The 17,264-nt window shown below is 34.6% G+C and overlaps 1 protein-coding gene across 1 annotated transcript in view; it reads left to right on the forward strand.

Moving 5' to 3' along the window:
- Positions 1-17,264, forward strand: part of PCDH15 (protocadherin related 15) — a 711,784-nt gene that overhangs the window by 262,338 nt on the left and 432,182 nt on the right. Inside the window, exon 3 of the mRNA XM_049696610.1 lies at positions 7,228-7,383. Within this exon, the coding sequence (XP_049552567.1) occupies positions 7,228-7,383 (156 nt within the window). The remainder of the gene's footprint in view (positions 1-7,227; positions 7,384-17,264) is intronic.

Below are 17,264 nucleotides of genomic sequence, written 5' to 3' on the forward strand. Positions count from 1 at the left end.
AGGTATATATATGTTTAAAAATGTTATATCTTCTTATTTAGTTGACCTCTTTATCATCATGTAATGCCTTTATTTGTCTTTTGTTATACTCTTTGTTTTAAAGTCTATTAATTTAAAGTCTATAATTATTGTCTCATGAGCAATATTCTCTATTCACTATTGGACATAGGATAATAGTGGTCACAATAAAATCAATAATTCAAATTGCAATAAAAATATAATTCTGGCACAGTCCTGTTATACTTATTTCAAAACTCTGGGCAAACTTCTAAAAGATTTGAATAGTGAAAAATTGTGTTCATAACAATCCGAACATTTTAAAAAAATTATGGAAGTATAGTATAGTTGATTTACAGTGTTGTGTTAATTTCTGTTGTACAGCAAAGTGACTCAGTTATACATATATATATTCTTTTTCATATTCTTTTCCATTCTGGTTTATCACAGGATATTGAATATAGTTCCCTGTGCTATACAGTCAAACCTCGTTGTTTATCCATCCTTTATATACTAGTTTGCATCTGCTAATCCCAAGCTCCCAATCCTTCCCTCCACCACCCCTCTCTCCCTTGGCAACCACAAGTCTGTTCTCTATGTCTGTGAGTCTGTTTCTGTTTCATAGATATGTTCATTTTTGTTGTACTTTAGATTCCACATATAAGTGATATCATATGGTATTTGTCTTTCTCTTTCTGACTTACTTTACTTAGTATGATAATTTCTAGGTCCATCCATGTTGCTGCAAATGACATTGTTTCATTCTTTTTAATGGCTGAATAGTATTCCAGTGTGTGTGTGTGTGTGTGTGTGTGTGTGTGTGTGTGTGTATACACACACACACAGCATCTTTATCCATTTATCTGTCGATGGACATTTAGGTTGTTTCCATGTCTTGGCTATTGTATATAGTGCTGCTATGAAAATAGGGGTGCATGAATATTTTAGAATTATAGTTTTGTCTGGATATATGCCTAGGAGTGGGATTGCCAAATCATATGGCAACTCTATTTTTAGTTTTTTGAGGAACCCTCTATACACTTTTCCATAATGGCTGCACCAGTTTACATTCCCATCAACAGTGTAAGAGGGTTCCCTTTTTTCCACACCCTCTCCAACATTTATTATTTGTAGACTTTTTAATGATACCTGTTCTGACCAGTGTGAGGTGGTACCTCATTGTAGTTTTTGTTTGCATTTCTCTAATAATTAGTGATGCTGAGCATCTTTTTATGTGTCTGTTGGCCATCTGGATGTCTTCTTTGGAGAAATGTCTATTTAGTCTTCTGCCCATTTTTCAATTGAGTTGTTTGTTTTTTTGTTGTTGAGTTGTATGATTTGTTTGTATATTTTGGAAATTAAGCCCTTGTCTGTCACATTATTTGCAAATATTTTCTCCTGGTCTGTAGGTTGCCTTTTCATTTTGTTTATGGTTTCCCTTGCTGTACAGAAGCTTGCAAGTTTGATTAGGTCCCATCTGTTTATTTTTGCTTTTATTTCTATTGCCTTGGGAGACTGACCTAAGAAAACATTGGTACAGTTTATGTCAGAGAATGTTTTGCCTATGTTCTCTTCTAGGAGTTTTATAGTGTCATGTCTTATATTTAAATCTTTAAGCCATTTTCTGTTTATTTTTCTGTATGGTGTGAGGGTGTGTTCTACCTTCATTGATTTACATGTGGCTGTCCAACTTTCCCAACACCACTTGCTAAAGAGACTCTTTTCCCCATTTTATATTCTTGCCTTCTTTGTTGAAGATTAATTGTCCATAGGTGTGTGGGTTTATTTATGGTCTCTCTATTCTGTTCCATTGATCCATATGTCTGTTTTTGTGTCAATACCATGCTGTGATTATTGAAGCTTGGTAGTATTGTCTGAAGTCTGGGTGGGTTATGCCTCCTGCTTTGTTCTTTTTCCTAAGAATTGCTTTGGCAATTCCGGGTCATTTATGGTTCCATATTAATTTTAGGATTGTTTGTTCCAGTTCTGTGAAAAATGTCATGGGTAATTTCATAGGGATCACAATAAACCTGTAGATTGCTTTGGGTAGTATGGCCATTTTAACTATATTAATTCTTAGAATTCAAGAGCATGGAACATGCTGAATATCTTAACATCTCTTCCTTTGGATTTTAAATTGGTAAATGCACAAAGAGCTTTGACTTCTATTTCCAGGCCAATATCCATTTAACTACTAAGTTTTGTACTTTTATCTCCACAGTATGTCTTGCATTTGCATCCATCAGCATAACTCCAGGACAGCCCCTCTTAGTTCTCACTTGACTTTGGAAAAATCTCCTAATAGTTCTCCTTACTATATTTCACGATTCAACCTTCTCCAGTTTTAGTGTCTCAAAGCACAGTTATGACCTTATTGGTAGATGAATTCTCAGTGCAAACTGTCCGTTGAGGTTTCCTAGATTCAACCTGCAGCCTATCTCTTTTCCTTTTATTTAGAAACATATATTCTCTAATCTAGGAAAACTGAACTAATTGCTGTTCCCTCAACATAATCTAACTTTTTCTTATCATGCCTACCCTGATACTCTTTTGAACCTATACTTTGAAATTACCTTTATCCATTACCATCAGTTAAATGTTATCTACTACCAAAACATGTCTTAAATTTCTACTTTCTACATAAAATATTTCCTAATAGTAACGCTGGTACATAATTTCTTACTCCAAACTCCTAAGCCTTCAAAACTCTTTTTTTTTTTTTTTTTTTTTTTTTGGGTGTGCCATGAAGCTTATAGGATCTTAGTTCTCCAACCAGGGATTGAATTCAGGCCCCAGCAGTGAAGGCACCAAGTCCTAACCACTGGACTGCCAGGGAATTCCTTCAGAACTCTTTCTTGACTCACATTATAGTTATCTATATTCATCTCATATCAGTTTTACAGGATTTGCTTAATGTAAAAGGACTGTGTCATATTAATCCCAACCCATGTTGAACTTTGCATAAAATAAGTACAATTAAATAAACTTAGTGTCCTTAATAACTGATTGCGAAAAACCTACACATTTCTAAATATTACATATACCTAACAATATTTTCAAATCCGTACTTTCTTCTTTAGGCAACTTCTTTAAATATACCATTTATTTTGAAAGCTTAATTTATGAAGTACACTTATAACTCTGGCCAGCCATTTATGTTAACTTTTGTTTAAAAAGTATTTCTACAACACACTGGGTCTTATTTCTTTTCACTGTCCTCCAGTTTATTTTTAAAGTAATGAAGACTTTTTATTTTGTAAAAATAGTATTTATATAGGAAGAAAAATCATGATAAAAAACTTCCATTCCTGTGAGGAGTGAATAACATTTGCCTTTGCTTTATGAAAAATAAAATCAGTTCTTATTCAGGTTTGCTAAACATTTATTTATTAAGCAATCCAAATAATGTAGCTTCTAGAAAAAACTCAGTTCTCCTTAGACTGAATATGTATGCTATAATCTACACTGTTCGCATCAATAAATTATTTATAAAAGCTTCACTTTGCATGTTGCAACTTAAGTGATTGAAAAATGTAATAAATGTTTTTCAAATTAAAAAATTCATACATATTTATTGGAAAAAAATTCTTCACCTACTTTTTACTCTTGGCCTTACTTTTCAAAGATAACCTTCATCAACTGTTGGTACATATCATTCCTGAACTTTATCTATGTATGTCAAAATGTATTCACACATGTGTACTAACATACAGATATGCAAATATACATTCAGAGTACTGTGCTGAACAATTATTTTTAAATTTGGACAATAGTTTGCATGTCTAGGTATATATGAATGGTAATCACCCTAAATAATTACCCCCAAACAGTTTATACACAGCATTTTTTTTTCTGATTTGTTTCATGAATGAAGCAATTTAAGAGAATCAGAGAAGATAGAATTGCCATGACTTATTTTTGCCACCCAGTTATTAAAAATAAACCCAAACTTCCCTAACACATTCCTAAGCATTTTAGATTCCCTAAACTCTCACTAATAGACTTGGTGGAACTGTCTTTGGTATATTTATGACCTTCTTACAGAGCAGAATAGATTCTATTCCACCGTGAGATTACAGTGAATGCTGTATATTAGCCACAGGGAATTCTTGCCTTCATCATGATCCATTATGGTTGGAATTTATTGCAAGCTAAGTTCTATCCATGCTACTAACAGTTGCATAGGGGACTAAAGTTGACAGTGACAAAGTTCCAGGTGACCTGGTTATATCTAATCTATGGGCACTTAGTGCGAGTAAGTGGCGCTGAGTCGCAGCACACTACATCTGATCCTCTACTTACAAAGATTGTGACCTTTCTGTCCCATGCTAACACTTACTATAGAATTAGAAGTTGATATGGAATGGTTTTATAGGTCTCTCTCACAATATTTATACGATAAATAACTTTAGAAGAACATAAATTGTCACCTGATTGTCTTCTGAGAGGTGTGCCAAGGGCTAATAGTAGAAGTATTTATTGTTTTTTATTTTACAATTGAAATATTCAGTACTTTTCTTAAAAAGCCTATTAAAGCAAAGACTTTAAAACTGGTAGTAAAAATGGAGGTCATATAATTTAAATTCTTTCCAGAATATTTCTAAGACCTAGTCTTTTTAAGTTATCTTTTAGTCTCAAGCTTGCAGATTTTCAGTGATGGGGCTTAATTTTTTGGATAGTCCATTCTATTCTGACCCACTTTGGATTAATAGAAAATCTCTACTTATATTGAAAACATATGCTTTGTAATACTTTTTATTTATTGTTCTTATTTCTGTACTCTGAGACTACAATGAATAAACTAATTTATCTTTTCATAACAACCATTCAGATGTCTGATGAATCTTGTGATTTTTAGTTTAAACATCTCAAATTTTATCACACATTCTCAGGATGATTAGACCTCACTTCCAATTTGCCCATAAAATGGTGCTTATTGTAATCCACCTATCTCTTCATCTATTATTAATGCATATGAAGTAGTTTGTATTATTATTCTAGTAGTCCATTTACAGTGTTGGCATGTAAACTCATCTTTACATGCCAACTCAAAATGTTTTAAAACTCAAAAGTTTACAATTATATTTTCATATTAATGTTTGTAGCCACTTATTACTATATTTGGGCAATTAACTTTTTTTCTAATACAAATAAGATTATTTAAATTTATTATTGTAGAAGTGTAGATTTTTGATACTTATTATTCTGATAAAATGATTTTGAACCTTGTCTTTTATCATTAAATGTAGTATATATCCTTCTGAACTTTGTAGCATTCACAGATTTTACACACATGGCTTTAATACATTTCTATATGTCAGTGATTAAAAGTGAATTGGGGCAGACATTAGAACTCAGATCTGTATGGTACTTCACTAGAGACCTTCCTCCATATGATAATGATGCTTCAAGTTATTCTTTCTAGATACAATTATTCAGCCAGGTACAATACAATTTGATTGCATTTCTCTTTATTGGCCATAAAAATATCTTGATATTAAACAATGTTTTCTTCAGGTTAGGTATAGTTTCTACAACATTCTACTCATTAGAAATGTGACATTTTTAATGAACCTACCCTAAGTTCCAGGAATCATTGCTATATCTTTAAATTGGTTTTAATCCAGATATTTAATAATTTGTTTTATAATTCAAGATTGTCAGTTTGTATTTTTTTAGATTCATTTTTTTTTACTTTTTTGGAGATTTAGCTTTTTATAAGTAAAAAATAGTTTACATCTGTTATGTGTTAATATGTGCCTAGCACAGGGTAAGCTCATATAATACTTATGATGATTATGTCATGTCAGTGTTTAGTATTATCCCCATTTTTAGAAGTGAATAAACTAAGCACAGAGAGAGTTTGCATCTAGATCATACAATTAGTAGGTTATGGAACTAAGGCTAGAAGCACAGCAGTACAAGTCGGGTAGTACTCAGTCATCTGTTCTAGACACAGTGCTAGTTACTGGGTAGAGAGATTTAGTCATGACCAAAATAACACCCCAGGCTTTATGAAGCTTCCAGTATAGTAAAGGGAGACAAACTCAAACAAATATATAAAATGTGTAATATGCCATGTGATGCATGAGAAATGTAGTAAAAACAGTAAATAAATAGGGGGAAGGTTGAAAGCACAGAGCAGACTGGAGGCATGGCATTCTAAACAGGATGGTCAGAATAGATCATACTGATAGAATTATATGTAAAGAAAATTTTATAAACTCAAAAATATTTTAAAAATCACAAAGAAATATTCTGTGGTGTTAAACACTTTAACTCTAGAGTCAGAGATGTGTGTATCCCACTTCTGCAAGCCCTTCATCATAGCACCTGAGTAATAAATGCCCCCTTCATGACAATTCTCCCCTTATAAGAATTTATCATAAAAAATAATTAAAGTTAGCACATACTTATGTACAGTATGTTTACCAAGGTATAAACATTTTGCTTGTAATGACAAAAATTGACAATAATAAACATCTCATTATAAGTTTTTACTTAGACCAACTATGCTATAGACTTATGATGGAATACAAAATATAGCTTCATAGTAGTATACATCAAAGTGCTATAGAAAATCTGTATTTGCAAACATGGGATGATATTCACGTGTGTGTGTGTGTGTGTGTGTATGTGTGTGTGTGTGTATAAAACAGATGTATATTTGGAAAGAGGGAAAGATTAGCAAAATAAACATCTAACTGTATAGAATTAGGAAGTTTGATTGGGTTGTGAATGGATTCTCTTCTTTTGGTTATCTATATTTTAGTTTTTATCAGATATGAACGTTTAATATTTTAGCAAAAATATAGATTTAAACAAATGATATACCATGTTATACAGTCTCTCTATCCTATGTATATTATCATTAATACATTGTTTTTATAAATTAGAAGTTTATGTCATTGCTTCTTTGACTTTTGGAAGGACAAAATTTGTGGCATCCCATCAAATATCAGACATTAATTTTGTGATTGTGTTCATCACCAGTTTTCTAATTATGAACATAATACTACCTCAGACCCTATATTTTGAAAATTAAGCAATGAAATAATCATGATTGTCTTCACTTTTCCTTAAAATAAGGCAAAATGGATCAATTTTTATAGATTACTATCATTTAAAAGTGAATAAACATAGAAGATTTTATTAAACAAATACTTTGACAGTGATGAGATGCTTCAGTTTCAATTATTTTTTTAAAAAGATGCAATTTCTGTGTTGCAGCCTCCAATGAACATACACTCCATCGTGGTACAGGTTCAGTGCATCAACAAAAAAGTGGGTACTGTTATCTACCATGAAGTTCGAATCGTGGTGAGAGACAGAAATGACAACTCACCCACATTCAAGCATGAAAGCTACTACGCCACAGTGAATGAGGTCAGTTTCTATCCACTACTCTCTGCTTCCTTTTTATTGATATATGTAATTGACTGTATATTTTAAATATTTTGAAATTATTCCTCTATAATAACAATCTTAACTGTTTAAAAATATCAAGAAAACATTTTAAAAAATAGTGCTTTAGAAGAAATAAGGTCTGAGTGACTTCTGATACGATTTCAGGAATTCACTTTGCTACAGGAAAAAAATTGCTTTATTTATAATAATGGCCAAAATGTTGGCATTTTTAAATCATCTTCAACAACTTAATGCCTGAATCTAAATACATACACGCTTACTGAGGCTCAACAGGTGCTATTTATTCTCATTGTAAAATGAGACAGATTTTTGTTTTGTATCTCTGAGGTGGTAGCAGTAATTCAATACTAGAAGAAAATATGTATTTGAGATTTTATTAATTTAAAGTTATTTTCTCAATTTTAAAATCAAGTTCTGGCATATTAAAAATATTTTAATATAAATCAAAGCTAAATTCTTATAAGAAAATCCTTATCAAACTATTTAAATATATTTTTAAAGTAGTATTATTGCTTTTATTAGAACATGCTTTTTTGTTGTTTCTTGTTTTACTTTGTTTTGTTTTCCCTTTGAACCAAAATCCATGGGCCAAGAACCCTTTTTATGTTATTTTTTAAAAATAGTGCTTACTCTATTAATTTTTTGTAGAAAAAATATAAAATATTATAAAAAATTATAAAATATTTCTGAAGTATCTCTAATATCTATTATGTGTACTTTAGACACAAAAATGAACTATATTTTTAATAGCCTATACTTTAGCAAATCATCTTTACCTCCATGTCTTTTTTTTAAATCTTAAAATATGTACCTACTTTATAGAAGGAAGTCAGTATAATTTGGATATTAAACACAGCATTGGGCCTATAACTTCTACATGCTTTTTGAAATTATTTAAAATGTATCTTATTTACCTCAGCATTCTTCTATTCACTAAAAATTGAAGAAATGATGTTTCCTGTAATCTGAGACTTTCTAGATTGTATTACTAAAAACAAAATAATAAATAAAAGAAATAAAAGCTTTTTAAAGTTTAACAGGCGAAATTACTTGTTAGTTAATGCTCGACCTTTTTGAGCTAACTTTACTTAATAGGCTTCTGCTAAAACAGACAAATGCTAATTAATGTAATTAATCATGTTACATGATTAATTATTTTAACATCTAAAGCATACTTTTTGAATGAGATTTTGCTTTTTTTGTTTGAGTGCTAGCTTTGAGTATAAACTAATAGATGAGTTATCTTAGGCAACATATCTAATTTTAAAATCCATTCCTGTACCATGTTTAACTGTTGTTGGATACATGTCTTTAGTTCATTTTTCATAAAGAAATTTATAATGTTCAATTTGAATTCAAAGTATCCTATGTAATTTGACTACTTCCACTCCCCCTCCAATTTTTTTCAGCACCTTGCTAAAAACTAACCTTTTCAAATACTATTTTAATTGTGTCACTCTCCTATTCAAAAATTGTGTAATTTCTCATTATTATCAGGAAAAATGTCATCTATCTCCACTGGCTGATTTTCAAGCCCTTCCATAATCTGACCTTTTGTCAATGTATTCTTAACTTCAATTCTCTCTGATATTGCCTCATTCTGTTAAGATTAACTTCCTCATGTCTTACAAATATATTCATTTCTTTGGCTTTGCTCACACTGTTCAGTTTACTTAGAATGGAATCTTCCCTACCTTGCAAGTCTCCAAGTTTTATTCATCTTTTAAAATTTAACACATGATCTATTTCCATTTCTTATTTCTATACTCATCCCCAGCTATACACATTGATCAATCTTCAGTTTCTCCAAACTCTAAACTCCTATGTCATCTGGATAAATGTTAGAGTGATACAATTTATATAAACATTAAACATTTTATCTTAAACATTATTTGTAGAGGCAAGATTTCTTTACAAAGCTGCCTAATTATGATTTTCTCTCAATGCATTTCCTAAAGACAACCGAGGCAATCCTATCCCACTGTTACTGTGGTCATATATTCTATGGTTTGATTATGTAGAATGTGTGTAATTGATGATATTTTCCTCCATTGATTTTGCTCATACTCTCTCATATCTATTTTCTTGTAAAGAGTCCAAAGTTTATTTAAACATCAAAACATAATTATAAGAAAAAATGAAATTTAGCTATTTTTCTCATCCTTCATTTATCTGAGTAGTTCTTAGTTTAATTGGCTTGAATGGGTTTATCTTTATATCTATATCTCTCCACTGGGAAAATACATTGCAATTTTATATATACCCATATGTATATATGTGTATGTATATATGTATGTGTGTGTGTATATATACTATGTCTGTGTGTGTATATATATATATATATACAATGCAACTACAGTGCTGCCTGTAAAATAAAATTAAGTAAAATACATTTTACTCTGTGCAAGATTGCAAGATATTTTCCATGCTATTTCTTCTTTTAGTATAAGGCATGCAGTTAATGCAGTTAAGACTAGAAAGATCTAAATGCTTTTCCAAAAAAAAAAAAAATCATTCAGGGTTTAAGAGATTGTTGGTGTCAAAATATTTTACACTTCATCAGAATGCAAAAGATAGGTACAAAGTCATCATCACAGATTTATAAAAGAAGCTTCTAAAATTAAAGTCCTGATTAGTCACTCTCCTTATTAACTGTGAGAAAACCAAGACCTGGAGCAGCACATGAATTGGCTACCAAGGTTTAAAATTCTTTGTTTGTGAGACATAAAGCATTGCAAGTATTTTTTTTTCTCTCTGGGTAATTGGAGACTCTCAATTAGTTTTGGATAATTGTATCATTAAGTAATTAGTCTTGTTGGTTCGAAGAACAAATTGCAAAGTCTAATTGCTGCTGATTATTCTTAAGTAATTTTTGGAAGATAAATATTTTCTGGCAGTGATGTCTTTGATAACACATGCATCCCATTTCAAAAAATTCCTTTAGACATAATAAAAAGTAAACAAGGACAAGTCAAGGCAGACGTAGTGTTTTCTTGTGCCTGTGAAGAATTAATCTCAGGATAATATAGAGGTTATATTTGTCCTGGTCTTTAATGATCTCATTACAGATGGGCAATTTTTTTAGTCAATATTAATTTGTTCTTTTTGTCACCTTGAATATCACACTAAATGTACTTTGCTGCTGTGACATGATGTGATTTATTGGAGATAATTTGTTGGCACTTTCTGAAAGAATGTTTCCTTGCATTTCTCTTGACAGGTAGATGGTTTACAGTCAGAAAGAAAGAAAGAGAGAAAGAAAGGAAGGAAGGGAGGAAGGAACCATATATTGTGTAGTAATGTAGTATTTACTGTTGAAAAAATTTGCATGTAAGTGGACCTGTACCATTCAAACGTCAAGGGTATATATGAAAATTCTGAACTCTATTTCTTTGTTCCTGGAAACTTGGAGAAATAGAGTTCAGATGTAATTATAAGGTTGGACTCAAGGAAATTGCCAATGTTCAACTATTTTTGATGTACAAAAATGGCAGTTGAATAATATTCTATAAATAAAAAAGGTGTCTTAAATAAAATTTCATGCCACTGTATTATGGTAATGTTTCTATTTTGGCCTTATACTAATCAAAAATACATACTTCATGTCTGTTTTCAGCACTGTTGTCTCCTGATGGTGTTTTGAATTTATGCGGTGAACTGTTTCTACTATCACTTAAGTTTTGTTTAACTTAGACCTTATTTTCATGGATTGCTACTGACTTAAATATAAGGAGTTCTGTATAACAAGCTTAAATTAAGAAAGGATTAGGGCTTCCCTGGTGGCGCAGTGGTTGAGAGTCCGCCTGCCGATGCAGGGGACACGGGTTCGTGTCCCGGTCCGGGAAGATCCCACATGCCGTGGAGCGGCTGCGCGCGTCAGCCATGGCCACTGAGCCTGTGCGTCTGGAGCCTGTGCTGCGCAACGGGAGAGGCCACAACAGTGAGAGGCCCGCGTACCGCAAAAAAAAAAATAATTAAAGAAAGAAAGGATTGAATGGAAGGAGATGAAACTGAAGAACAAGTTGGGGTCATATCCTGAGAGGCACCATCAGTTATAAAGAGGAGCTTTAGGCAATAAGGGACCAGAAAATGGCTTAGAATATAAGTGCATTCAGATTCGCCAATTTATGATATCATTCCCACAGCTGGATGGAGAATTTTTTGAAGAGGTGAGCTGAAAAGAGATGCAAGGTAAAAATCTTGAACTGAATAAAAATGGAAAAAGAGGGTGTAGGAAGGCTATTAGGTGGATAAATTAATGAGAAAAGATGACCTGTTAATTGCAGAGGGTAAAGGAGAAAAGTGTAGACACTATATATTGTTTAGATTACCTTTGAGGTTCTGGCTTAAAATATAGCAGGATCCTACTGAGAGAATATATTAGAGAAGAACACTTTTGGGAAGATTTGCAATCTGAGGAGAATATCAGTTGTTGCAACCCAGCAAGGAATGTCTTTAGATCTCGAATAGTCCATGTCGAATAGACATAAAGATTTGTGAACCACAGTGAGTAAATTAAGATTGCTGAAGTGAGGTGTTTTGCTTTGTTTGTTTGTTTTTGATTTTGCAGAATATGACAGATAGTAGGTATCAATAAAAATCAACGTAGTATGAGAATGAGGGGGTATTGACGCAAAATATATATATATATATATATATATCTTGTTTTAAGTATATAACTTTACATGATATGTATGTATATCTTTATATATCATGTAAAGATATATACTTAAAACATAAGAACAGATATATACTTAAAACATAAGAACACTAATTATAAACCGGGAGATAACCAACAAATACAGTCTAATGTTTTTGTTGCCTAGAACATGAATGAAATAATGAATAATATACATATTAATCAAACAAAATAAAGAAAGGGAACAAACAAATCAGAACATAGAATAGGTAGGAAAAATATGAACACTTACTAAGAGTGTTCAAAATAAAAGTATTCATCTTGTACAAAAATTACATTAAAAGTAAAGGGGAAAATACGCAAATTGAAAAACAAAGTTTTCAGACTAGATTAAAAAATAATGTCAAGGATTGGTTCAAGATGGTGGAGTAGAAGGATGTGCTATCACTCCCTCTTTCGAGAACAACAAAATCACAACTAATTGCTGAACAATCATCGACAGGAAGACACTGGAACTCACCAAAAAAGATACCCCACATCCAAAGACAAAGGAGAAGCAAAAATGGGATGGTAAGAGGGGCGCAATCACAGTAAAATCAAATCCCATAACTGCTGGGTGGGTGACTCACAAACTGGAGAACACTTATACCACAGAAGTCCACCCACTGGAGTGAAGGTTCTGAGATCCACGTCAGGCTTCCCAACCTGGGGATCCGGCAACAGGAGGAGGAATTCCTAGAGAATCAGACTTTGAAGGCTAGCGGGATTTGATTGCAGGACATTGACAACACTGGGGGAAACAGAGACTCTACTATTTGAGGGCACACACAAAGTAGTGTGTGCAGTGGGACCCAGGGGAAGGAGCAGTGACCTCAAAGGAGACTGAACCAGACCTACCTGCTAGTGTTGGAGGGTCTCCTGCAGAGGCAGGGGGTGGCTGTGCCTCACCGTGAGGAAAAGGACACTGGCAGCAGAAGTTCTGGGAAGTACTCCTTGACATGAGCCCTCCCAGAGCCCGCCATTAGCCCCACCAAAGAGACCGGGTAGGCTCCAGTGTTGGGTCACCTCAGGCCAAACAACCAACAGGGAGGGAACCCAGCCCCCCGCATCAGTAGACAAGTGGATTAAAGTTTTACTGAGCTCTGTCCACCAGGGCAACAGCCATCTCTGCCCACCACCAGTCCCTCCCATCAGGAAACTTGCACAAGCCTCTTATATAGCCTCATCCACCAGAGGGCAGATAGCAGAAGCAAGAAGAACTACAATCCTGCAGCCTGTGGAACAAACACCACATTCACAGAAAGAGGGACAAGGTGAAAAGGCAGAGGGCTATGTACCAAATGAAGGAACAAGATAAAACCCCAGAAAAACAACTAAATGAAGTGGAGATAGGCAAGCTTCCAGAAAAAGAATTCAGAATAATGATAGTGAAGATGATCCAGGACCTCGGAAAAAGAATGGAGGCAAAGATCGAGAAGATGCAAGAAATGTTTAACAAAGATCTAGAAGAATTAAAGAACAAACAACAGAGATAGGACTTTCCTGGTGGCGCAGTGGTTGAGAGTCCACCTGCCAATGCAGGGGACACAGGTTCGTGCCCTGGTCCGGGATGATCCCACATGCCGCAGAGCGGCTGGGCCCGTGAGCCATGGCCGCTGAGCCTGTGCGTCCGGAGCCTGTGCTCCGCAACGGGAGAGGCCACAACAGTGAGAGGCCCGCGTACCACAAAAACAAAAACAAACAACAGAGATGAACAATACAATAATTGAAATGAAAAATACACTAGAAGGAATCAATAGCAGAATAACTGAGGCAGAAGAACGGATAAGTGACCTGGAAGAAAGAATGGTGGAATTCACTGCTGCAGAACAAAATAAAGAAAAAAAATGAAAAGAAACAAAGATAGCATAAGAGGTATCTGGGATAACATTAAACGCCACAACATTCTCATTATAGGGGTCCCAGAAGGAAAAGAAGGAGAGAAAGGACCCGAGAAAATATTTGAAGAGATTATAGTTGAAAACTTCCCTAACATGGGATAGGAAATAGCCACCCAAGTCCAGGAAGCACAGAGAGTCCCATACAGGATTAACCCAAAGAGAAACACACCGAGACACACAATAATCATATTGGCAAAAATTAAAGTCAGAGAAAAATTATTAAAAGCAGCAAGGGAAAAACGACAAATAACATACAAGGGAACTCCCTTAAGGTTAACAGCTGATTACTCAGCAGAAACTCTACAAGCCAGAAGGGAGTGGCATGATATATTTAAAGTGATGAAAGGGAAGAACCTACAACCAAGATTACTCTAACCAGCAAGGATCTCATTCAGAGTTTTTGTTTCTTTTTAGCAGTACGCGGGCCTCTCACTGTTGTGGCCTCTCCCATTGCGGAGCACAGGCTCCGCATGCGCAGGCTCAGTGGCCATAGCTCACGGGCCCAGCCGTTCCGCGGCATGTGGGATCTTCCTGGACTGGGGTACGAAACCGTGTCCCCTGCATCGGCAGGCGGACTCTCAACCACTGCGCTACCAGGGAAGCCCCTCATTCAGATTTGATAAAGAAATCAAAAGCTTTACAGACAAGCAAAAGCTAAGACAATTGAGCACCACCAAACCAGCTTTACAACAAATGCTAAAGGAACTTCTCTAAATGTGAAACACAAGAGAAGAAAACGAGCTACAAAAACAAACCCAAAACAATTAAGAAAATGGTCATAGGAACATACATATCGATAATTACCTTAAACATGAATGGATTAAATGCTCCAACTAAAAGACACAGGCTTGCTGAATAGATACAAAAACAAGACCCATATGTATACTGTCTACAAGAGACCACTTCAGACCTAGGGACACATACAGACTGAAACTGAGGGGATGGAAAAAGATATTCCATGCCAATGGAAATCAAAAGAAAGCTGGAGTAGCAATGCTCATATCAGATAAAATAGAATTTAAAATAAAGAAAGTTACAAGAGACAAGGAAGGACACTACATAATGATCAAGGGATCAATCCAAGAGGAAGATATAACAATTATAAATATATATGCACCCAACATAGGAGCACCTCAATACATAAGGCACCTGCTAACAGCTATAAAAGAGAAAATCGACAGTAACACAATAATAGTGTGGGAATTTAACACCCCACTTTCACCAATGGACAGATCATCCAAAATGAAAATAAATAAGGAAACACAAGCTTTAAATGACACATTAAACAAGATGGACTTAATTGACATTTATAGGACAGTCCAGCCAAAAACAACAGAATACACTTTCTTCTCAGGTGCTCATGGAACATTTTCCAGGATAGATCATATCTTGGGTTACAAATCAAGCCTTGGTAATTTAAGAATATTGAAGTTGTATCAAGTATGTTCCTGACCACAACGCTATGAGACTAGATATCAATTACAGAAAAAAAAACTGTAAAAATTGCAAACATATGGAGGCTAAACAATACAGTACTAAATAACCAAGACATCACTGAAGAAATCAAAGAGGAAATCAAAAAATACCTAGAAACAAATGACAATGAAAACACAACAAGCCAAAACCTATGGGATGCAGCAAAAGCAGTTCTAAGAGGGAAGTTTATAGCAATACAGTCCTACTTCAAGAAACAAGAAAAATCTCAAATCAACAACCTAACCTTATACCTAAAGCAGTTAGAGAAAGAAGAACAAAAAACCCCCAAAGTTAGCAGAATGAAGAAAAAGAAATAAAAGGAATCCTAATCGGAAAAGAAGTAAAACTGTCACTGTTTGCAGATGACATGATATTATACATAGAGAATACTAAAGATGCTGCCAGAAAACTACTAGAACTAATCAATGAATTTGGTAATGTAGCAGGATACAAAATACATGCACAGAAATCTCTTGCATTCCTATACACTAATGATGAAAAATCTGAAAGAGAAATTGAGGATACACTCCCATTTACCATTGCAACAAAATGAATAAATTACATAGGTATAAACCTACCTAAGGAGACAAAAGACCTGTATGCAGAAAACTATAAGACACTGATGAGAGAAATCAAGGATGACACAAACAGATGGAGAGATATACCATGTTCTTGGATTGGAAGAATCAACATTGTGAAAATGATCATACTACCCAAAGCAATCTACAGATTCATTGCAATCCCTATCAAACTACCGATAGCATTTTTCACAGAACTAGAACAAAAAAATTCACAATTTGTATGGAAACACAAAAGACCCTGAATAACCAAAGCAATCCTGAGAAAGAAAAGCAGCTGGAGGAATCAGGCTCCCTGACTTCAGACTATACTACAAAAGGGAACCCTCTTGCACTGTTAGTGGGAATGTAAATCGATACAGCCGCTATGGAGAACAATATGGAGGTTCCTTAAAAAACTAAAAATAGAACTGCCATTTGACCCAGCAATCCCACTACTGGGCATATACCCTGAGACAACCATAATTCAAAGAGGGACATGGGGCCTCCCTGGTGACGCAGTGGTTGAGAGTCCGTGCGCCTGCCGATGCAGGGGACATGGGTTAGTGCCCCAGTCTGGGAAGTTCCCACATGCCGCGGAGAGGCTGGGCCTGTGAGCCATGGCCGCTGAGCCTGTGCGTCCGGAGCCTGAGATCCCACATGCTGTGGAGCGGCTGGGCCTGTGAGCCATGACAGCTGAGCCTGCACGTCCAGAGCCTGTGCTCCGCAACAGGAGAGGCCAGAACAGTGAGAGCCCCCTGTACCACAAAAAAAAAAGAAAAAAAAGAGACATGTACCACAATGTTCATTGCAGCACTATTTACAATAGCCAAGACATGGAAGCAACCTAAGTGTCCAATGACAGATGAATGGATAAAAAAGATGAGGTACATATATACAATGGAATATTCCTCAGCTATAAAAAGAAATGAAATTGAATTATTTGTAAAATTCAAATAATTGTAAAATTATTTGTAAAATTATTTGTAGTGAGGTGGATGGACCTAGAGTCTGTCATACAGAGTGAAGTAAGTCAGAAAGAGAAAAACAAATACCGTATGCTAACTCGTATATATGCAATCTAAAAAAAAAATGGTTCTGATGAACCTAGGGGCAGGACAGGAATAAAGATGCAGACATAGAGAATGGACTTGAGGACTCGGGGAAGGGGAAGAGTAAGCTGGGACGAAGTGAGAGAGTAGCATTGACATATATACACTAGCAAAT

This window comes from Orcinus orca, chromosome 14, assembly GCF_937001465.1.
Source record: "Orcinus orca chromosome 14, mOrcOrc1.1, whole genome shotgun sequence".
Lineage (NCBI taxonomy): Eukaryota > Metazoa > Chordata > Mammalia > Artiodactyla > Delphinidae > Orcinus > Orcinus orca.